Here is a 12,268-nt window from a genome sequence, read left to right as displayed (position 1 = left end):
GAGGGAAGAATAGAGCGGGAGCCAAGAAGGGTTGGAGCGTGACCCTCGGGTGCTGGAAGGGAAACCATGGGTGGGGTGGGGTGGGGTGGGGGCAGCTCGTGGGGCGGTGGGGAAGCACTTATCGCTGTCCTAGAAGGTTAACGTAGAAGCGTTCTAAGTAGGTCTGGGGGGAAGGTGAAAGCGGTGCTTAAAGCTGAGAGAAGAACGCCGGGCTCCCAGGTGAGCGGCGTTCTGTTGTATGGCGCTGCGCGAGCTGAGGTTGTCTGCTCCCTTAGAAACGCTCCTGCCGCTCTGTGAACGTCTACAGCGCACGGGGCTGCTGCTGCTGCTGCTGCTGGTGCCAGCGAGGCCACGTGGGCTTCTGTGCAACCTGCTGCTTGTTTTTCATTGCCTTTTCCCAGTGACTGCTCTGACAGGCTGAAGTCGACGTAAAGCTGCCAAACTTGCCTCGCTTCAAGTAAACTTGGACTTTTTGCAGCACCAGCTGATTCCTTCTCCCCGAATAATCCCATCTTTTAATCCGGGAAACTGTTCAAACAATCCGTGGTTATCTGCACAGTGATAGAATTCATCAAGATAGCTTTAAGGACCATAGAATTATCAGACAGCATCCATTGTCTTAAGCTAATTCTGCAATGGCTGAAACGTGTGTCAGTGTCAAGGTGCAGCCTGCAGGAACTCGCACAGAATAGCACTTTTGAAGTTTGATTTTCTTTGTAAATATAGTGGTGGATAGTGATAGGACAAGGGGAATGGTTTTAAACTGAGGCAAGGAAGGTTTAGGTTAGATATTAGGAGGTAGTTTTTCACACAGAGGCTGGTGACACACTGGAACAGGTTGCCCAAGGAGGTTGTGGATGCCCCATCCCTGGAGGCATTCAAGGCCAGGCTGGATGTGGCTCTGGTGGTTGGTGACCCTGCACACAGCAGGGGGTTGAAACTAGATGATCATTGTGGTCCTTTTCAACCCAGGCCATTCTATGATCCAATGATATGGTTTTACTCCTTTGTCTTATAATCAAGTGTTTTAACTCTAATCAGTCAATAACATAAAGATCCATTGACTCGAATTCTTCGGGTATTTGACCCTGGAGGTACCCTGTGGTGCTTGTAATCATGCCTTGGAAATCTTGGGGGGAAAAAAAGTGGGTGGAAGGAAGAAAAATATGGTCTGGAAGTCCGTTTGAAAAAGAAGAAAGCAGTGGGAAGTAAAGAAGGTTAATGCCATTTGGGTTATGTTAAAAGTTTTTTTAAGTGCTGTTTTCGTACTATGTTACTGAAATGTAGAGAAATAGTGAAAATGTACAAACGTTTATGGAAAATGGTAAAAAAAAAAAAAAAAAAAAAAAAAACTTAGAAGTGAGGTGAGCTTACTTAATAAAACTTTCTGCTGTGCTAACCTTCTGTTCTTATGACTTGCATCAGGGCAGAGCAGTTGATTCTGTTTTTTAAATGTCAAGGTGACCATGCTGTTCTGTGTGTCCGAATCACCAATGTAGCAGCAGCTGTGACAAAAGAAGCCAGACTTCACCTGTTTCAAGCACAGGAGTGGGAGAAGCTACAGAATCACATCCAGGATCACAGCTGTACAGAGAAATTCTCTAAAGCTCAACTGACAAGTGAGTTTCTATCTTCCCATTATGAATTAAGTTATATGTGTATTTAGAAACTCCATGTGTCAGTGAATTTGGACTTTGCATGGGCTTAAGTCAGGGTAGAACTTTGACCTTCTGTAATTAAAAAAGATTACAAGGAGTGCAATTGCTTCTTTGTATCGCATCAGAAGACTTTGTTTGCAAGTTATAATTCAATAGACCACTGGAAAATGGCAGTCCTTGACAAGCAGTGACATTACTGCAAACTTGATGACAAGTTCTGTTCTCATGCTCTCATTTGCACACAGCTTAAAAATGAGGTTCAGGCTTGCATTTACTCATTGAGTACAGAAGTCTTCTATAATTCTGCTTGGAGTGAAAGTAAAAAGTTTGTTGTTTTTTTTAAATCTCAGACCTTTCTGTAAAAAGGTTAATGTATGAAGAATTGGAAAGAATGCTCTTACAAGGTGAAACTGAAGTAGTTAGAGTGAACAAAATGGATGATGTAGTCAAATGTGCAGTTTGAATTATCACTTTTATTGCAGTAGAATGAAAAAGACTCAAACCAATGGGGCCTTCGGACGTTAGCATTAAACCTCTGAAATGAATGCTTGTAAGATAGGAGTGTATACACCAAGCACGCAGTAAAACCTTTTTCCAGTTCTTACTTGTCAGGAGGCTTCTCTTCCCAGTTTCATGGAAAATAACACTTTACAAGGGAAAGAAAAAGCGAAAAGGATATTGTGATAGCACAAACCTGTCACTCTGATGTACAAGAGCAAAATCAATTGTATCCTTATTTAATTTTACTTCACATCCTACAAGTTAGCTTGCAGGTTTGATGGAAAACACAATCCCTAGTCTTTATGTAGTTAAGGCTATACCAAAATTCAACTGAGAGTATGAATGGAGAGTAGAGCTACCCCTTCTACATGCCATTTAACTTTTTTTTGTTTTAATTAGGCTACGTATGAAATCATTAATCTATCGTTACAAAAGTTGCTTTCTTTAAAGGAGCTCTTTCATTTTGAATATTTAATTTATAAGATACACTGTTCTGAAATGGAACACTTGCTTAGTATTAGCTACACAGAACAACAGCCTTAATCAGAACACATTTTTTTTCTGCTTCATGTGTTGTCCATGTTTGTATTTCATGACAATTGCTGCAGAGAGCTGTGTCATATATTTCTTCCTGGATCCAACTGTTGATCCAGGAAGCATATGCTTTCAAAGAACAGAACATAATTTGAAACAAGTTTGTTTAAATTGTATAAATGTTTCTCATAAGTTGCCTTTAAATTAGAAATTAATTTTGAATTTTGTCTACTACAGGTTTAGAGATAATGAGTTTGCTGGGGGTTGATTTATGCCGATATTTGTAGTTTTCTCTTATAGAAAAAGGTTTGCATAAAAACCAGCTTTTGTAGAATTTTAATGAACTTAAAATATTAAAATGAATCTATCAACAGTCCAGTAGTTACACTTTCAGTTCTTCTACAGAAACAACTTTCATCTATGGTAGAGCTGATAAGCAATGATCACTGTTACACTCATTAATTAATTCAGTAACCAGTGTAACAGTGCTTACAGTTGTTGTAGTTTCACTCAAACATACAGAGCCACATATTTGGTATGCAGCAAATTTATTTTGGAGAGCTTGTCCAATGGTTAACAGTTGATTTTAGGAAAAATACTGCTGACATCAGTAAGCAGATAAAATTTTTCAGTCCTGCATAGTTAGTTTTAATGTCATTGATTTGAAATGTGTATTTTTTTTTTTTCAGACAGTGACCTCAGCCCCTTAATGTCTGTTGAATTTGTCTCTGTCGGTTTGGGAATGCAAAGTTGCATTTTCAAAGAGTGCTCATCAAGTAGTGGTGTTGCGTGTGGCTGTTCTTGTTCTGTGCACTAAATATCTTTGAAAATGGGGTAGAATCAATTTCACAAACATATATATTTTTTAATGAGTAAGTATCTCTTGGTTAATACAGAAAACATAGTCTCACTGATACTGTACCAGAGAACAGAAATGTGCTGAAGGTGATACTGTTTGCAGTTACTAGCTTCTGGTGGAATGGATCCATCCTACCAAACCCAAAAGTTGAGAAATGGAACACAGTTCATATCTTCACCAGCCATTGTCTGCACCTAGTTGAAACCAAAGATGAGACTGGAAGTCTCATCTCAGTTGTTGTGGTGGGCTTCAAAGCAAAGACTGTTTTGCACTGTTTGTAGTTCATAAGCTGTAAATAATGTTGTCTATTTAAATTCTATCTCCATTTAAGTATAAGGTTTATAAAAACAAGTTAATCAAGTCTCTACTCCTTTTTTGTTGTTTTTTTTTTTTTTCTTCCAAAGTGACTGTGAACCACACAGAGCAAAATCTGACAGTGTCCCAGATTCCTTACCCGGAAACATGGTATGTGTTTTATGTAGACAAGTTTACCTGCGAGGAGAATTATTCTGAATCCGAGGATATTCAGTTTGAAATGGTCTTACTAAATCCAGATGCAGAAGGGAATCCATTAGATCACTTTAGCGCAGGGGAGTCTGGTAAGATTTCTTTTCTTAAAATTAGATTTGTAAGTTAAGGATCTGATCTCCCAAACAAGTTAGTACTTACTATGCTTGTGAAAATATGCTACTGGGGAAAGGACAGCAGAATCCTTTACATTTCAGATCTGACTTTCTAAAAGAAGAGTAAACTTAAGTTCATTTTCTGATATTAGGGAAAAATCCTTCCCTTTCTCTAGGCTGACTTACCAAAATTTACCTAATTACAGATATAATACACAAGAAAAGATTGTGTTGATATGTTTGCTTATACATTGTTTTTTTTTTTTCTATTGAAATTGTTCCAATTGATTGTGAATTGAATCCCTGATTTTAATGTATTTGTTTATTTAATGTGTGGAATTCCTTAGCTAGACTTTGTAAGACTTGAATCTGTGCAATATGAGTTCATGCACAACATAAACTTTTTGCCAGTACAGTGTTAGTTCACCATCTAGGTCTTTCCAAATTTGTTATTCACAGGCTGCACACTGTGAAATGTTTCAATCCTAAGTTTTTTATTTAAAAAATACGAATTTAAGTCTTTAGACCTGCAGAGAAAAACTTTTGGAAATGACTCAAGGCAGCAGCAGAAGATAAGCATACATAAAATTGTGTGACACTCTGGCCAACCCAAATCAACTGAAATCTAGTGCTTAGCTTCACTGCTTTGGAAGGCCTAGATAACATGTCACTGACTTTGCTTGTAATATAGAAAGAGCCCAGAAGGCTTAGTCTGTCTTCATATAGTGATGTAGCCTATATACTCAGGTCTAGCCTTATAGCCGAGCACACAGTTCTTAGCACTGCTGTCTTAACTGGTATCCACAGAATGTAGAGGGAACGAAGGCGGGTTCCTTGTTGAAGGGAGGAAAATCTTCACACTGAAACTTTCAGAGGAACCTGTAAGAAAGCTACTTATCAACTGTTTCTCCAGACTTACAGGTTGACTTACCTCTTCTCAGTTGCGCTTCTTACTCTGCAAATGTGGTTGGTAGTTCTAATTTGGTGAATGTTGTATGCAGAAGTAAATTCTAAGTTAATTCACTTATACTCAAAAAGTAGTTATCGTGTTCTTTTGCTAAATTGAGAGACAGTGGCCTTTAATTTAGCATTATGTGGCTTTTAAGTAATGTACAGACCTCCTAGGGAGACACCTCAGCTCTCTGTATTTTTTTTAATGAAGATTTTGAAAATTAGGAAGCAGAACTCAGAAAAGCTTGCATGCCATGTAAGTAGATCTATAATGAAGCTGTAGGAAGTAGGAAATAGGATGAGCTTTACATGCCACGTCTTCCATGGTTGCAGATGAACACCTCTTTATTCAGAATGAAAAACAGCAACACTGCCAGGAATCCTGAAGTGACATGCCTATGTCTACTTTTCAAAGAACCGAGGAGGATTTCTTCTCTCTAGAACATTAGACCATCAGAGAAGAGATCCAGGTTCATTTTTTGTATTTTATTTTCATTGAGGGGGATAACATCTGCTTAGCTACAGATGGTTCCAGTTAAGTCACTCTTTACTCTAGTCCATAAAATTGTGTCTCTGCCATGAAGCATTCTCAAAATTACATGACTATAAAGAAAGTATAGGAAAGAACTTGCAAATATAACTTTCTGATTAGGGTGTTTACTTTTTGTGAGAAGGAGGCCTGGTTTCCAGTCCCTAGCAAGAAATTTTTAACATTTTACATAGTAAGATAGATATTTAGATAAGACCTGCAGTGGGATCTAAAGCTTCCAAGAGCAGCTGACCAGGTGAACATCATCTGGATGATCTTGAAGTTAGGAACTTGAAATGAACATACATGTTTTATTTTCTGTGTCAGAATGTGTTGGAGGGGACATTAAAGATCATCCATTTGCAACTATCTGATGTGGGCAGAGACATCTTCTATTAAATCAGGTTGCTCAAAGCCCCATCCAGGCTTGGCTTTCTAAGAATGGGTATCCAACAGCTTCTCTGGGCAACCTGTTGCAGTGCCTCACTGCACTCTGAGTGAAGAATTTTGTCCTGATGTCTAATTCAAATCCACAGTCTTTTCATTTAAAACCATTATCCTTTGTCCTATCACTGCATTCCCTGATGAAGAGCTATTTCCCCAGCTCGAAGTGATGTGGAAGGAGGAAAACTTAAAAAGAGAGCTTGAAAATCACTTCTGTTGTTTTTTTTGGTGGAGTGTTTTTGGTTGTGGGTTTGATTGTTTTGTTGGTTTTTTTTTTGTCTCACACCAATCGCCACAGTTTCTCTCTAGTGGCAAAGAGCTTTCTATCCTAAATGCTTATTGTTAAAAGCCTTTCTTTTTTTCCTAAAAGAGTTTTTAAAGTGCACTCAATCATCATGATGAGAAATAGCATATCTACATAATCCTTTCCAACTTTGGTGGGTGGCTGAAAAATCATAGAATCCCCAAGGCTGAAAAAGATCATCCAGTCCAACTGTCCACCCACCACCAATATTGCCCACTAAATCATGTCCCTCAGTACAACATCTAAATGAACATCTCCAGAATCAGTGACTCCACCACATCCCTGGGCAGCCCATTCCAGTGCCTCACCACTCTTTCAGGGAAGTAGTATTTCCTACCGTCCAACCTGAAAACAGATTAAAAAGTGAAAAGAATAAAAGATTTTGTCCTAAAAATGCTTTTTTTTGGTCAATCATAGATTAGGCAGAGGTATACAAGGGAGGCACAGTGGCTCTCAAGTGTTAGATTTTTAGTGATTCTTTGTGAACATATGGTCTTTGTCTCCTGTTTCACTGTATGCATTTTAGCCATAGAAGTTATAGTACTAGCAAATATTAAGAACTCATCTAGTTCTAATGATCTTCAGCTTACATATTGAAGGCTGTTTTTCATCTCTGGTGGAAGCTGGCTGAAAGTTATTAAGAGTTGTTTTGCTGGAAATAAAGCCTGATTCTGCAGGCACTGCATGGTTTCGAGGAAGGCTGGAGAGGAAAAACAGAAGTTTTCTGTGTAGAATTCCTGTTTGCCCATTTTAACTTATGGTTCCTTGGCTTTTTTACTCTCTGTTAGCTCATATAGTGTGTTCTACTGTTTTTAGATAACAGAGGCCAGGATCCAGGTCTTCAGAGCAATATCTTGCCCAACTACTGCTAGACTGAAAGTCAAACAGCTTCTGTTTTATAGATATCAGAAACTTTGCACATTTCTTTTTTAGATTGGTGCAAAAAAAAAAAACCACTCTATTAATTTTCTGTTCGTTTTTTTTCTTTCCACTTCATCTGAAAGTTTTCTGTATTTGTTAGCTCTGTTGCTTGAAATGTTTTATGTGGAAGAATAGTGACACCCAGTGGTTAACAGCGTCCTGGGTTTTTTCTCTTTTCATACTGTGCCTTTAAAAATTGTAGCAAAAAAAAAGAAATGACTAAAAATGAGTCATTTAATAAATATATTTCTGATGAATGGGCTGCAATTATTTTCTTTTTATCAGGAAGTTGGGTGCCACTTTATACTACATCAGTAATTGCTACAGAGCTTTTCGTATTTGAACAGAATTTCTCCTAAGCTCAGAAAAGGTATTATTGGGTAAAAAATACTTCCTAATCAGCTTTTGGAAGAATTCATTGACTCCTGGATAAAATAGGCTAGGGTTTACACATTTTATCTTTATTATCATTTTTGGATGACAATTACTTAGTATTATCCGGTGATTATATAAATAACATATGGAGATTTTAGCTTACTGCTAACAATAGTATTTCTGTATGAAAACTGAGCTGTATTTCTTTTTTTTTTTTTTCCACAGGATTACATGAATTCTATTTCCTGCTTGTCCTAGCATACTTTGTAACTGCTTGCATATATGCACAGTCTTTATGGCAGACAATTAAGAAGCACGGACCAATGCATACTGTATTAAAAGTGCTCTCAATTGCATTATTGTTGCAGGCTGGTTCAGCTTTTGCCAACTACTTGCATTTCTCAAGGTATCTTTACTTTTGCTTTTAATGTTAAGACTTGAAGGACGTGGTGTTTTAAAGATTAGTACATGGTCTTTCCTGTACTGATTCTTACAAAACATAGGGCTCACTTTTTAGAAGTTGCCCAAGTATAGTTATATAGAGAGCACAAACTTAAGCATCACTTACTTTAAAATATCATCTTTTATTCTGTTATCAGTTATTCCAAGGATGGAATAGGAGCACCTTTTATGGGAAGTCTGGCTGAATGTGAGTATGCTCATCTGCTGTTTCTTATGTATTCCTAAACATTAATCTGTATAATGTGTTAATGAATGTTCTTGTTGGACTGAATCATTACCCTGCCCCATGTCATTGTATTTCTAACATGAAATATTGAGCAACTGTTCTTCTGAAAAGTAGGTTTTATTTAGAAAGTTTAGAGTAACTGCACTTAAAACCCTGTGATTGTGATCCATCCTACAAATATTTACCTACATAACTGTCACGTGAGTAAATCTTTCAATATGTTGAAGAGTTTTGCTGAATTTGCATGATCCACTGAAGCTTTTTAGGAAACTATTACATTTTATGGAGTGTGTCATTTCATTAGCAAATTTAACTTGATTATAACAAACGCACGTTTTACAGCACGAGTGATAAGGTTAGAAAGGTCTAAAAAATAATTATGCAAAGAACTGATGGTAACAAAGCGTTTTTTGTTGCTCTGTATAGATTTCCTGGGCTCTCATGTGAACTGAATTATTATAACAATGCTACCCAAAATGCAGTAGTTTATTATTGCAAGATTGGAATCTAAGTTTGCTTTTCTTTATTATTTCTGCTCTGTGTATTTTACATTTGAAGCATTTAGTGATTCTTTCTGAGCTAATATGTTGCCCTTTGATTCGTCCGAGCATGCCAAGAAAGCAGCACTATCATAGTGAGATGACACAGGCAGGTTACAACCTATATAGAAAAATACTTCCCTTCATAGAATTCTTTTAGAAACTTGCAGTTGGAAATAACAGCCTCTTGATGGCACTTGGCTCCACAGTAATTGACACTCTTGTTTTAAGAAGTCGGGTTAGAACTCTTTGCAGCCATTGTAGCAACTGGGTTTTTAAATTTTCCCTCTTGTCTCCTGAAATGAAATTAAGTTGAGACTATGGAAGTAGCCATAACTCCTCTCCACTGAGAAATGCAGTGTTAACTACGCAACCAGAACTGTGGAGAAAATAGCTGCATCTGAGAGTTTCTGTGTATGCGTGTATGGATTGAAGTGGAAATCACACTTCTGTTTGCTTACAGTGAAGGTTACTAAGAATGAAATAGTATCTTTGAGTCAATACCTGAATTCAGATGACTCAGCTGAAAGGCTTTCCCTTTCATACTGTTTTTAAAATTTGTGGTTCCCAAAACAGTAAGAAAGCAGAAGGAAAAGTGGAAAGCTTCAGTACTGATTACAGTTCTGAAGAATAGCGAATAGCAAGTATTTTGGAGATGGAAGATGCTACCATCTTTTTTCCTGTGTTAGAACAGAAATCCTGGTTAAATGATCCCATTTTCATTAATTCTGCTGGGAGCAGAATTTCTTCTAGAAACCTGTTCAGATGCTATGCCAAGCAGTTGTTCATTTCCCAGCATTATTTAATCCTTACTATGCATAAAAACCTGACACTGTCTAACTCATCTGAATAAATCATATAATCATATAAATCACATGAATAATTCTGGCACGTAAAAGCATCTCAAATAGCAATCTTTTAACTTCTGACAAGATCAGAATGTGAAAAGTCAAATAGTATTATAATAGCTGTTGATCAGTTGAAAAAGTTGTTCAGGCCAACCCCTGTTCGTAGTCCTGCCGTCAGAGTGGTTCGAAAAAAGTTTATCGATGTGGTGATATGTGCTTTGTAAGTGTGTATGTATATAATTCAGGTATCAGTTCGGTAGCTTGTGACTTTACACTGATCCTAGATATCATAAGATCATCATTTTCCAACTTTTCTTAAATATAAAGCCTCTTCTCACTTGTAGGTAAGATGTATGTAGCACCAATGACTAAAGCCTGTACTGATTTTTGTCTTAAACCATTTTGCCTGGGAATCCACTTGCATTATTACTACACTGAAGAGCAGAGGAATGTCTGTATCCAAGATGAGGTTGAAAGATGATGTCTGGCTATAACTTACAGGGAAGGTTATCTTAAGAACGGAGAGAAAATAAAATGATTGAATGCTCTCCAGAGCATCCAGATTTATTCAGACACTTGTCTAGCCTGGATTTGTAACATGGGTTTGATGTGCCTTGAGCTAGCATAACAATTTTTCTAGGGTGTATCATGCCTAGCTAGCATTGTAAAATAATTCCAGGCTCATTTTGCCCCAAAATACCAGTTTGTTTTTTTCAAGTTTGTGTCTACTAAAAGCTCTTTGACATTTGCTAAATAACAAAGGTGTCTGAAGGTGTTAGAAGTATGAAAGCGTATAAAGCATGAGGATGCCAAATAAATCCCAATAGTAACATATTAACATGTTGAAATTTTTTATAGCCATATTTTGCTAGTATTGCTGAGTGTCAAAGAAATACAGTAGCTGATCTTCATTGGACACAAATCCCTTGTGTGCGTGTTAATCTGTGTACAGAGGCAGCATTTTCTATTGTATGTGGAAGTACTTTTTTTTTTATAATACATTCCAGCAGTTGCATAAAAATGGAAGTTTCCCTCTATGCTGTAGAAATATTTATCTTATATCTGATAACAGAAGTGGAAATGTCAAGTATGGAACTAATTTAAATGAGCTAAAATATTAAGTGAATAAAAAGGATTATTGCACATAGTGACCATCTCTAATTTCTGAAACAAATTTGAAATTTACACAAGAGCTAATTTCTCAAGTTGCTTTTAGATCTCTGCTATGCTACTGCTTTGAGCTAGTTTGCACTGAAGTCTATACACCAGCTTTAAAATTGTTCAGTAAGTTTCAGTCAGGAATTTACCAGCTCAGTGATGCTTGTGGGTAGCTTCAAACTCAAGATTTTCTGTGATTCTACAAGCTCTGAAGCTTAACAATCACCTGGAAATAAACTTTCAATTCTTTCTAATATAAGCAGAACTTCAGTGAGGATGGAAAACAAATGGTTTAGTATATTCTAGCTTGAAATTTTCCTTATTCAGATGCTGCTTCAAACACAGGTTAGAGACACTGATTAAGAATGTAGCTTTATGAAATATGTTTTAGTTGTTTCCAGACTGGGAAAAAAGAAGTGTACACAGTGAAATGAGGCAAAGGGAGTCTGCTATTAATGAAGTACAGACAGATTACTGCTCCAAACTAAGTCAGTGCTAGGGTTAGTCATTATATTTACCCCTTAAAGTATCTGACTGTGAAATTTGTCCCAAATGTTTGTGCTTTCTGTTGCAAGCTACGCCTTCCTTAAGACAAAATGCAGTTAATTTAGAAGTACAATGCCACTGTTTGATTTTTGAACAAAAGTTTTGTGGAACAAAGGAAGGAGTTCATTTCATTGTGTTTCATATTTGCTGTGTGATTAACATACATATGATTTTAGTCCACTGGCCTTTATAAGTCTGTTTATGCAGGTGGATTCCTGAGCTTAGACTTCTTTGACACAAGAGTAGAAGTTGGAAGAACATGGCGCTGTGCCCATGTCATTGCAGAATTACAGCATAAGTAGAGGGAAGCTGGTCCTGGCTTGTTTGGTCATTTAAAAATGATCAAAATAGCCACATTTTGTGGCAAAGGAACTTCAGCTAATCAAACTGTTAATGGAGATTATAAGCAAATGTGATTCTGAGGCATAAATATCCATCATTTGTTTGTGGATGTAGTAAATATTTCTCTTTGTTTTGAAAAAAAGGAAAAAGTGTATTTTTGTTTTGACTCTGTATGTTTTTCTTCTGTTTTTAATAGTGTGTGACATAGTCTCTCAGATACAAATGCTTTATTTGCTCTTGAGTCTATGTATGGGTTGGACAATAGGCAGAATGAAGAAATCTCATAGCAGACCTCTTCAATGGGATTCCACTCCAACATCTACTGGCATTGCTGTAGTAGTTGTTGTTACACAGGTTTGTATTTTACATTCATTCTTATGCTGAAACGTACAGTTGCTATTAAGTATGACAGAACTATGAACCAAGTAATTTCAATATTTTATGAGAA

General features: G+C 37.0%; 1 protein-coding gene across 6 annotated transcripts in view; it reads left to right on the top strand.

Moving 5' to 3' along the window:
* Positions 1-12,268, top strand: part of GPR180 (G protein-coupled receptor 180) — a 30,040-nt gene that overhangs the window by 379 nt on the left and 17,393 nt on the right. For 3 of the 6 annotated variants that reach the window (XR_004169274.2, XM_090129929.1, XM_031610601.2), the window contains exons 2-6: positions 1,461-1,619; positions 3,957-4,151; positions 7,925-8,105; positions 8,299-8,348; positions 12,017-12,174. Coding sequence is in view for 5 of the 6 variants with exons in the window: in XM_090129929.1 (XP_089986055.1) it covers positions 1,461-1,619; positions 3,957-4,151; positions 7,925-8,105; positions 8,299-8,348; positions 12,017-12,174 (743 nt within the window). In the remaining variant the exon portion in view is untranslated. Of the gene's footprint in view, positions 1-89; positions 458-1,460; positions 1,620-3,956; positions 4,152-7,924; positions 8,106-8,298; positions 8,349-12,016; positions 12,175-12,268 lie in introns of those variants that run through there. The other 3 variants (XM_090129968.1, XM_090129946.1, XM_090129957.1) reach the window with 3 other exon arrangements.

The sequence above is a fragment of the Phasianus colchicus genome, chromosome 1 (assembly GCF_987193195.1).
Source record: "Phasianus colchicus chromosome 1, bPhaCol1.hap1.1, whole genome shotgun sequence".
Classification (NCBI taxonomy): domain Eukaryota; kingdom Metazoa; phylum Chordata; class Aves; order Galliformes; family Phasianidae; genus Phasianus; species Phasianus colchicus.
Note: the sequence above shows the minus strand (reverse complement) of the source record. Positions and strands in the feature narration are given on the sequence as shown.